This window comes from Sebastes fasciatus, chromosome 24 (assembly GCF_043250625.1).
Source record: "Sebastes fasciatus isolate fSebFas1 chromosome 24, fSebFas1.pri, whole genome shotgun sequence".
In the NCBI taxonomy this organism is placed as follows: domain Eukaryota; kingdom Metazoa; phylum Chordata; class Actinopteri; order Perciformes; family Sebastidae; genus Sebastes; species Sebastes fasciatus.
The window spans coordinates 6,833,723-6,845,079 of NC_133818.1; the positions used below are offsets into that span (position 1 = coordinate 6,833,723).

Below are 11,357 nucleotides of genomic sequence, written 5' to 3' on the forward strand. Positions count from 1 at the left end.
CTTGGCTTCTACTGACAAGTACACAGAAAAGTCCAAGTATACCCAAAGAGGACCAGCTCCCTATGTACTGTAGATATAAACGGCTCATTCTAAGATAACGCAAACACAACAATTTGTAGTTTCAGGTGATTATACACTAAAGAAAACATACTTATTAATATTATATTCCATTTCTGCCTATAGATCCTCCTAAATGCTACACACTGTTCCTTTAAAACATGAGAAAAATAAGGAACTGTCATTATAATTCACACAAATTGTCAGTATGGTAGCAAATGACTACACAGAAGAACACCAGTCTAAAGGCAACACTAGGAGCATCAATGAGAACGGCAACTCAACTGTACCTAATGATAATGGTGTGTAATGCACTCACTCCGAGGTTTCAAGCAGCAGATAAAGCTGTATACGTTGCAACCTATCTGTTATAATGGGCCGCCATCAGGCTCCGTATGCATTAAGCTCGCGGAGGGTTGTGAAAAGGGACATTTTATACTTGTATATTATCCACGGAGACAAATGCATAGTAATTTCACTCCATAAAAAAACGCCCGCTCCTCCTCGGAGTAATGCTTTTCAAATGACAGGAGAGAATTGACACCCATACGTAATGTGGAAATGGTGCGAGAGAGGATGTTTGATATGTGACATGGCAGTATGTCTGCTCACTAGTGTGGATTGTACAGGTTTTAAGAGCAGGTTCTGTATAAAATGTGCATCTGCTTACAGTACCCATACGTGTTTCTGTGGATGAATTGAGTAAACTGACGACCCCTGACTAAGTGACATTTCATGGATATTTCACATTATATTTAATGCATAACAATAACAGTACAGAACAGCTGATATGCTGTACAATTGACCTCAATAGTGAACGCAATAACTGCAGAAAGTTTGTGCAAAAACGAGCGATTTGGATGAATTTTGAGTTGTGAATATTTCATCAGAAATGAGTTTTCCTGCTATTTTTAGGAACTTTTAATAGGAACTGTGTTATGTATATCTTTTATTTCTAACAATCATACAGACTTTATAAGCTTCATTTTTGATAAATACAGTGTTTTCTTCTCCCTGATGTAAGGCCATTGTTCTATTAGCTCTTCTGCTGTTTTAACCGTATACATATTTTATATTAGGTCATTCAATGTTAACGCGATAATAACGCAAATTTGTTTTATCAGCACACATTTTTTCTTAAACGCAATCTATATCTTGGAGGTTGTAGCGGGCTCAGTTTTAAAGCGAGAGTGGCATACCAGCTTGTCGTGAAGGGGGTTAAATAACGCTAAACGCTACATTTTGTAGAGGAAAAACTGGCATGGTCATCTTTAAAGAGGTCCCTTGACCTCTGACCTCCAGATATGTGAATGTAAATGGGTTCTATGGGTACCCACGAGTCTCCCCTTTACAGACATGCCCACTTTATGATAATCACATGCAGTTTTGGGGCAAGTCATAGTCAAGTCAGCACACTGACAGTTTGCCATGTTATGATTGGAGCATATTTTTTTATGCTAAAGCAGTACCTGGGAGGGTTTATGGACAATATTTATCATTGTTTTGTGTTGTAAATTGATTTCCAATAATAAATATATACATACGTTTGCATAAAGCAGCATATTTGTCCACTCCCATGTTGATTAGAGTATTAAATACTTGACAAATCTCCCTTTAAGGTACATTTTGAAGAGATAAAAAACGTGTGATTTATTTATATTTAATCGTGATTAACTATGGTCAATCATGCGATTAATCGAGATCACATATTTTAATCGATTGACAGCCCTAGGTTATACCTTATAATAATCCAAACTTGAAAAAAACAAACAATTTTATTCAATTTTTTTAAAGAAATGAATGAAATGCTTTTTCTAAAGTTGTCTTACACCTCTTAAAAATCAAGAAGTTCTCGTGACCCTCTGTGAAGCTTTGGTGATCCCTAGTGGGGGGTTGGGACCACCAGTCTGGGAACCAGTGACCTACATCTTTATTGTACATCAGAGTAAATAATGTATATAACTACATTTAAGAAATTGGAAAGATTTTCCTCTAAATAATCAACTTTTCCTTATTCTCATGACAACACTCTGAATAACATATAGTGCAAATAACCATAAGGAGAAACAAAAAAAAGCTGTTGTTGAGTTAACCTGCACGTAACCCAGATGGCCTGCGTGTATGTGTGTGTTAGTGTGCAGGAAATAAAACCACTACTGCCCGTGGTTAAGCTCCGCCGGTAATGACGAGCGCAGTACTGTAACAATTAAAACGATTAAAAGCAACCTACTGCTGCTTCATTTCAACTGTGGCAGAGAATCTGACGCAGATTATCAAAGCTCTCTCCATCTCTCTCTCTCTCTCTTTCTCAGATATACATTTTTGCTTTCAGACGTAAACACATGCATGCATAGATTTCCATAAAATGACACATATGGAAATGAACGCACATTCACGCAATCCCCTCGCTCCTTAAGCCTCGAGGTCAAAGTTGATCGTCACTATAACTGATTAGTGCAGAAGACTCGACACCCGTGTGTGTGTGTGTGTTGGATGACAAAGAGGCGACTATAAGTACGCACTTCTTTACATATGTATATCTACTGTATATATGTCAGGGTGGTGGTTGCATTATGGATAATCTGCCCTCCATCCAGCATTATTCTCCCTGTGGGTGGCTCTGGTATCAGATAGAGTGCTCTCATCCGTGATACAGTCACTCTTAAGTCCTGCGGCTGCAGTAACTCCTGAGGATAAGCACAGAATTATTCTAATTCTCTGGTGCAAAGGTCACGGGGAGTCCTGGCGCTTACACTGCTAAACAAAAACAACTATTTTGTACGTCACTTTCCTCTATATTTAAAGCTTTTTAAGTCTGTAAATACTGGTGGTTGCATTTAGAGTGATCACCATCTGGTTGTTGGCCGGTCTCTCTATTGTATCACTACATTACTGCCAAAAACTATAGCTCACAATGAGGCTGCTTTTCATAATGGATGATCTCCCTCTCCAGTTTGCTCTCAACACCCTACTTTTAAAGAGACACTTCACTCTGATATTCGTATATCTCAGGAAAAGGATACAATAATATAAAGCTTATTTACTGGGCTGCAAATCAAGTGCATGGGATTGGCCACTGGGTGACACTGTTCTCCTACAGTCTGTCTCACTTTCACTTCTCTCTGAGCTCAGAGCTGTATTGTGCATCATGTTGGCCTTGCTGGCTTGTTTTTTTCCCCTTCATTATCATATAATCTTAAAAACCTTCCCTTCTCTAACCTCTTATAAAAGAGGTGGGCGGTGTCCTCCACTCATTTAACAGTTTTCGAGACTCAATACCAGCATAGAAACACCGCGCCTTGAACCTCGGCGCTGTGCAGACTCTCTCTCTATGGTATCTCTATATTGGAAATGAATAAAAATCTCTAAATGCCACCAACCTTGGACACCGAAGGGTTTTATGATTATTCATAGCTCATTATTCAGTGTTTTGAAAATGTGTTGAATAAATCACGTCAGAGTGGGAGAAACGTGTGTTTGAACCTACGAAGGGTGGGAATCACCAGAGGCTGCACGATACGATATTATCAGGATACTTAAATCACGATACGATACCTTATTGTGATTTTATCGAGTATTGCAATAAGATATATTGCAATATATTACCTTTTTTTCAACTGCAAATTATGCAGTTTGTCACCATCAGAGTTTTCATTCACAAATCTGGAGGTCAGAGGTCAAGGGATCCCTTTGAAAATGGCCATGCCAGTTTTTCCTCGCCAAAATTTAGCGTAAATTTGGAGCGTTATTTAGCGTTCTTCCCGACAAGCCAACATGACATGGTTGGTACCGATCGATTCCTTAGGTCTTCTAGTTTCATATAATACCAGTATCATCACGCTAGCTTTAAGACTGAGCCCGCTACGACCTCTGAAAGACAGAATAGCGACCAGGCCTTTCACTATAGAAGTAAGCCCAATGTGAGTAAGACTCATAAGAGTGACTATTCTGATTATAGGTTTCATTTCCTCCATTGTTATCTCCTTCTCATATGTAGTTGACATCTACAGAATTCTGGTCTTAATCATATCTAACAACCAAAATCTTTTCAGATGGAGGTCCCTGAAGCGAAATCTTATCAATTGGACCCCCAAAAAAGGTTGAGAACCACTGGATTATATAATAAAAGATCAATACTTGACGTCCGTGTATCGATATTGTCACACAAAATATCGCGATACTATGCTGTATGGATTTTCCCCTCCATCCCCTTGAGCCTACCTCATAGTATAAAGCAAGGTGCCGTCATCCTGGAGCCTCAGCAGCTTGTTGGGCGTGGTCATGTTATGAGCGATAGACTTCTTGCCGTTGAGGAAGAAGGTGTCGGGGGTCCAGATGTTGCTGGCCAGCAGGTTGTTCAACGGCAGCATCTCCATGGGCCCTTTGAAGCACAGACGCTCGTCCTTCCAGCTCTGACGGAAGAACACGTCTATGGTGTATTCCTGAGAGCAAAAAGAGAAAGGTTCAACTGGAAAAGGCGAGCCCCAGAAATAGTAGGAACTGTTTGGACCCAGAAGTGTGATGTTTACCATCCTGTCTGCTCTCTGATCATTTCATACCAAAACATGCTGAAGGGATGCCAAAGGCAAAAGATCTTCCTCTGGATCACTGCGTCTATTCCACTCTCAACTTTCACAGCACCATTTCGTCTGGTGTGTATTTACCCACAACAAGAATTTAAAGTTATATAGAGCCTCAGTTTCTGTTGCAGCATCATTTTCTGCCGAAAAATAAAGCGTTTTTTGAACTTTAAAGCATGTAAACATGTTCTAGCAGAAACACAAAATACAAGTATGCACCTAAAGATGAGCATAATAGGTCCTCTTTCATTTTCGTCTTTGCTTTGCACAAAATGTGCCAACATCGTGCTTCGCTATGACAGCAGCTCCTCCTTAATGCCTTCATAAGCCCACTAAGATTTTGCAGATATGGTGAGCAAACATTGCAGAAATCCATCATGAATTTGCTCGTGCGTGAAATATCGACAAGCTTCAAGCTCAAAAAAAAAAAAAAAAAGCGAATGAGGGAGAAACATATGCTCCTTCCCACAGAATAATGACGCTGTTAGCAGGCCGACATGGAAGCTTTTATGGACCGCAAAACCATTCAAGTCTCTTGCCACATTTCATTAATCAATCGCGCGCCCCCTTGTCAATACCTTTTTCAAGTCAATTATAGGAAAGTAGCAACTGCTGTGTCAAAGTGTGCCAGGGATATAGCGGGGTGTAATAGAGGATTTAATGAAAGAGGGGATTTAATGCATACTGCTATCCAAGTGGAACCTTATAGTTCATAAGAGAATGGATTAATAAAGGAATGAACGAGTGGGAATGAGGCAGCCACATCGCATTAAATCTCACATGTTTAAGTCATTCATTTGGTGTCATTTACAAGAAACTTATAGGACCCGAGTGTACTTCTAGGGGACAGCAGTGAAATGTAAATACGATCTAAAAATACCTACAGTAGCCTTGGTGGGCTATGTGTGTGTGTGTGTGTTTGTCCAGCTCAGCCAATCTCTCTCTGTGTATCTACGGCGTTTGCTGCAGATGAACTCACCATCTCTGTGTCCGACACCGGGCCGAAGCTGGTGACGAAAATATTCGTCTGGATCTCGGTGACGTTCTCTGTGGAGAGAGAACAGGTGAGAATGGTTGAGGTCGTGAAAAGGCAGTGAAAAGGATCATCTAACTGGAGCAGTATAGAACCAATATCTGGGTTTATTAGTCATCCGCAAGTCTTCGCCTGATGTTTGGGACGTTATTCCCTGACCACAACCACAGAGAATGTCTGTATTTAACAGCTCAGTGGCCACAACTAACGATCAGTTTCACCATCGATTAATCCGCAGATTAACTTTTAAAATGAATCGTTTAGTCTATAACATGGTCGTCAACAGTCCAAACCCAAAGATATTCAATTTATAATGATATAAAAAAGAAAAAAAACAGCTAAACTTTACATCAGAGAAGCACAGAAAAGTGTTGAAATGAATGTTTTGTTTATTTCTGTGGAAGATATCTGACGTTTGGTTCCCACTTCTAACAAGGCTTGTGAGCCAATAGTAAAACAACACTAGTATCACGTGGTATCTCTGGGTCGTCGGTTAGTGTGGGAAAAACAAATAAATTGCTGAGTTTGACGTTAAATGCCTGGCAATGACTTGTTGTGAAGTAAATGCAATGGAACGGGGGAGGGAGAATGCGACATCTAGTGGCTGAATGTCATCAATAGCACCTTTAAAAAATGACTTAATCGATTAACAAAATAGTTTCCAATTCATTTTCTGTCAATCCACTAATGTACTAAAGGTTTTTACTTCACAAATATATCATTATGAAGGAAAAACTGGTTGCTTATAACTTAGGGGCATGCAAATGGTCGAGTCTAAAGATGTTGGCATTTAAAACCTGCATCAGTTGAATGACAGCGACAGAATAAACCCATCAGTGTTCATATGAATCCACACATTTTCCCTCGCGGGGCGTTTCTTCCGACGATGACGTGAAAAAGGTAGAGCATTATTTCTGACATTTGTACCGGCAAAGCCGACAAAAATCTCTCGCTATGCATATAAATTTGGCCCTGGCGAACCGGGGATTGGCCGCGCCGTGGAGAGCAGCTTGTTGAATGCTGAATGAAGGCCTGGTATGTATTTATAGGCCCTCTTGTCAAGGGTAGCAACCGTTACCAGGATGTGAGAGCAGGCTTTTTGCCATGACACATCAGACATTGAAAAAAGCCTAGTTTCTTCCTACTGTGGGACACGTATGTGCATGGGAAACTAACTGAAACGGGGACTGATGGCGTGAGGACAGAATAAAGAGCTGTGGGATAAACGCAGGCCATTAGAGAAGGAGGAGGTATGGATGGCGATAAATGAAGAAAAGCTGTTATTTCAGTGGCCCCTTAGAAAGAAAAAGAAATCTCCATCTTTGAATGGCAAGCTCTCAAGGTTATCTCCTGTTGCCAGGGTGAGGAGCGTGAATAAAACACCACTGAATTCAGGCTGTGTTGAAGGAAGGCGGCTTGATTGATTTACTCTCCTGGCCGTGGCGGCGTACAAGAAAAAGACCGCATGATCCTCAGCCATGGATCAGGAGGAAACATGCAGCGTCTGACAACATGAGGGTGTTCACCTTAGCTGACAGGGGAGCACAATGCTGCACAGTTTTCTACCCTTGTTAGTCTCACAGCAATTTCCCATGAATCAGTGCGTGAAATCGTACACACTAGACGACAATCAAGCCGCTTTTGGGCCGACAACGGTCAGCAAAGCCCCGATTCTTTGATGATTATCATTCCAGATATTCCTGTCGTGTGGGTATGTTAAGACGTTTTTTTACATCCTCCAATCGGCGCGGAAGTCAATTAAAAATTGAAATTAAAATCTGATATCCTGTTGTGTGTTAGGAACCCCGAGGACAGCCTATTTGGAACCAAACTGATTGAAGCAGAAAGACAACAACCGCTGTCTTGGCGGTAAATGCATGAGCTAATGCAAAAGGCGAAGCATAAAGTAGAAGCTCAGAAATGGAGGAGCAACTTGTTCATTTGTGGCAACAACGCAAGTGTTTATTTAACGTGTGTCCATGACTTCATGCATTATTTTTCTTTGTGAATTTTCAGTACAAAGTAGTGCAAAAACTAACATCGCTAATTCATCCTGTCTATCGTCTGCCATGTTTGTTTAAAGTCACGTTTGATTGTGAGAGATTTTGCGAGATTTACGTTTTTCTTTAGTGGGGACTCTTGTTGTTCATGAATGAATGTGTCAGTGTGTGGTTAACAAAACTGTTAAATTTAACATAACATGTCGTCACATTTTCAACATCCGTTAAGATTTGAAAGGTCTTTTAGCGTGGGCCAGCCTTTAGCGGGTTAGTTCAGCATGCTGGGAGGCTCCACTGTGGCATTGTGATATTAGATATTGTGTTGTTTTCAAATGAAAGACTCTTAATGGTGCTTTAATGAGAAATTAATAAGCAAACCTCCAAGCCCCGGCCGGAGCCTGTTGTCGTAACCGTCCAGGAGCCCGTCCAGGATCCTGGTGAAAACTGTGCTGTTGTCGTTGGCGGCCGCCTCCTTCTGAGCCTCTGAGGACGTCAGGCAGACGCTAGGAGAGGAAACAAGGGAGCGAGAGTTAAGATACTCGTCCTGGTGAAACTGCAGGACGTCAAACATGACACGGTTATCGTGATTAATTAGCTCGCTGCATCAAGGACGGGCTTGTTGTGATTAATTATTGAACATAAGCGCTGCTTACAACTACCAGTAGAGATAATTAAGGCTTTGACATGTGATCCAAATATAAACAAATGAGTTCCCCCCCCGTCTAAATATGGCGAGAAGCACATTCTCTGCAGCTAGAAAACGAGGAGAATTACTTCTCTTTTTTCCACAAAGAACATTGTGTTCAAGCGGAGGAATTACCATGGAGAGGATGCTGGATTTGAACATGTGATCTCATTGATCTAGTGTATGAGAGAGGACTATTCCAGTGATTTACTGACAGCATCGCCCTGAGATCTGGTTCGCTTTTCTTGAGTGCAGGACAGCCACTTAAGCGTGCGTAGCAGAGTGCAGATCAGGATGTGCGATCAAGGGAGGAACCTCAGCAAATATATATAAGCAACTTTAAGACATTTTTGCTTTTATAATAACACCAAAGCTACATTTTGTAATAAACACTTTTTTCCAGCTGCTGTTTCACATACCTATTTTGGCATCCACACAGGAGCAGGAGGGAAAGGACGAGCCTCGCCATGACTGAAATCCTCACTTTGTTGTTTAGAGCTGGAAACACATGCAAGAAAGAGAGAGAGCGTCAGAAAATAGCTAGAACACAAAACAATGGTTTTTCACTATCCTGTAAATTTGGGGAAAAAAAGGTCTGGCAATCATAACAAGGCAACTCACACAAAGAAACTCTGCATCCAGAGGCATTAAATCAAGCGGCGGGACAACCTCTGCTCAATGCAACTCTTTAACATCTCAGATTTGATATCATAAAGACATATAAGATTATTTCCTGCAGTGTGATCCCCATTGAATCCAGCAGACCACCCCCCATTCCTCTCCTCCATCATCACCTTTCCCCACTCTCTCCATCACCAAAAAATCTCATTCCCATTCCTATTTGCATGCTGTGTCTAATTAGACAAAAAGCCGGAGGGAAATAAAGGGAGCTACCTGAATGCAGATCCATCAGCTCCATGTTTTATTGTTTTTTTTGGGCTGTTTCCCCCCCAAACAGCGACTGGAGGGCTCCGTCGGCGGTGAAACAGTGCGATCACGGGTTCAATCACCTAATCCCCGTGCTTGTCTCCCCTCCTTCTTCTTCTCCACCATGGGTTGTTTCTGCTCTCTCTCTCTTCTCTCTCTCTCTCTCTCTCTTCTCTCTCTCTCTCAGTTCCCCATCAGGCTGTGTTGTAGTAGTGTCTGGTCCTCTCCTCCTCTTTAGCACCAGCTGCACCGCGTCTCCTGCATCCCCTCCAGAGGTGTTGCATTGGCAGCAGCATCAGCATCAGCATCACACAGGCTGCCTCCTCGGTCTTAACCGCCAGCCTCGGAGGAGACTCCACATATTTTTCCGTCTCGCAGAGAATGGAAGTGCTGCAACGGGGGCTAATAATTTTATAATAGGTGCTGCCTATTGGAGGGTTGGGAGGAGGAGGAGAGGATGGAGGAGGAGGAGGAGGCAGTGAGACTGAGGGTGGGGGGAGAGGCAGATGTGAACAAAATCAGGTGCGGGGTTTTAAACCCTGTCACTGAATACAACAGACACAATGATGCTTTGTCTATAAGTGAGGTCATTAAAGTACCAGTGCTTCATGAACCCTTCATAAACGCCACATGTCACGCTCCACATGTGTTCATTTAACTCAGTTCATCGTTATCTAACACTATCAATAATATAAAGATATGATGTTTTCACGCAATTGAAGTAATGTTTAGGTCGGTTTGGTTTTTGCATTGGCAGAAGCAGGACATTTCAAACATTTATCCACGAGTTTAGGTAACGTTAGCCTATATTTTGACCATTTATGCACGACTTTAGGTATATTTTAAGCATATTTGCGCAAGTTTATGTATATTTTAAGCATTTATGCACGAGTTTAGGTATATTTTAACCATATATGCACGAGTTGTAGTTATATTTCAACCATTTATGCACGCCTTTAGGTATATTTTAACCATTTATGCACAAGTTTAGGTATATTTTAACGATATATGCACGAGTTTGTGTATATTTTAACCATATATGCACGAGTTTATGTATATTTTCACCATTTATGCACGAGTTTATGTATATTTTAACCATATATGCACGAGTTTATGTATATTTCAACCATATATGCACGAGTTTAGGTATATTTTAACCATATATGCACGAGTTTAGGTATATTCCAACCATTTCCCATGACTTTTAGCTACGTTTTTCAACCGTTTGATCCTTTTAGTTTGGCAATTTCAAGCATTTATTCAGGGCATTCAACTGTTTATCCATCACTTTAGCTATGCTAACTATGTCAACCATTTAACTACCCAATACTTTTAATTATGATAACTATTTCAAGCATTTATCCATTAGCCTACTTTTAGCCAAGCTATTTAAAGCATTAATTGGATAGACTACTTTTAGCTACTGTATGTTATTTCAACCATTTAATCCGATAGGCATTCAACTATTTATACACTATTTTAGCTAACTACTTCAACTACTTACCCATTAACCTACCTTTAGCTCTGCTGTTTCAACCATTTATCCATTAACGTTACTTTTAGCAAACTATTTCATCCATTAATACCTTTAGCCAACAGTTTAGACTTCCCTTCTAGTTTTTATGCTAGAGTTAATGAGCTATTTCCTCTAAGTTTAGCTAATTAGCTGAAGTACTCACATTTACATACCAACCTGCCAGCTGCAGAAGCACCCTCTTAGTTATGAATCACTGGCATATAACATAACAACAATAACAATTTAGATTATAAGATGCCACAAAAACTAAGAGATCTGATAAAAAAAAAAAGCAGAGCTGTTTTTTTTTTTACTGTGTCCTTGAAGTGTCTCACTTTTTTATTTTTTATTTTTTGCATACTGTATGTACCCCCCCTGTGTCTCAGAGAATTGATTTCAAAATACTCCTGCTGGTTTATAAAGCACTACATGGTTTAGGGCCAAAATACATTTCTGATCTTCTGCTATGTTCTGAACCATCCAGACCTCTCAGGTCATCTGGATCAGGTCTGCTTAGTGTCCCCAGAGTCACAACTAAACATGCAGAAGCAGCGTTCAC

At 40.7% G+C, this 11,357-nt stretch overlaps 1 protein-coding gene across 1 annotated transcript in view; it reads right to left on the reverse strand.

Annotated features, from left to right (window-relative positions):
* Positions 1–9,735, reverse strand: part of LOC141763107 (gamma-aminobutyric acid receptor subunit alpha-5-like) — a 30,705-nt gene extending 20,970 nt beyond the window's left edge. Inside the window, exons 1-5 of the mRNA XM_074627423.1 lie at positions 9,250–9,735; positions 8,775–8,853; positions 8,049–8,173; positions 5,617–5,684; positions 4,279–4,499 (exon numbers count right to left, since the gene is read on the reverse strand). Of these exons, the coding sequence (XP_074483524.1) occupies positions 4,279–4,499; positions 5,617–5,684; positions 8,049–8,173; positions 8,775–8,853; positions 9,250–9,274 (518 nt within the window). The 5' untranslated portion in view covers positions 9,275–9,735. The remainder of the gene's footprint in view (positions 1–4,278; positions 4,500–5,616; positions 5,685–8,048; positions 8,174–8,774; positions 8,854–9,249) is intronic.
* Between the last annotated feature and the right edge of the window lie 1,622 nt (positions 9,736–11,357).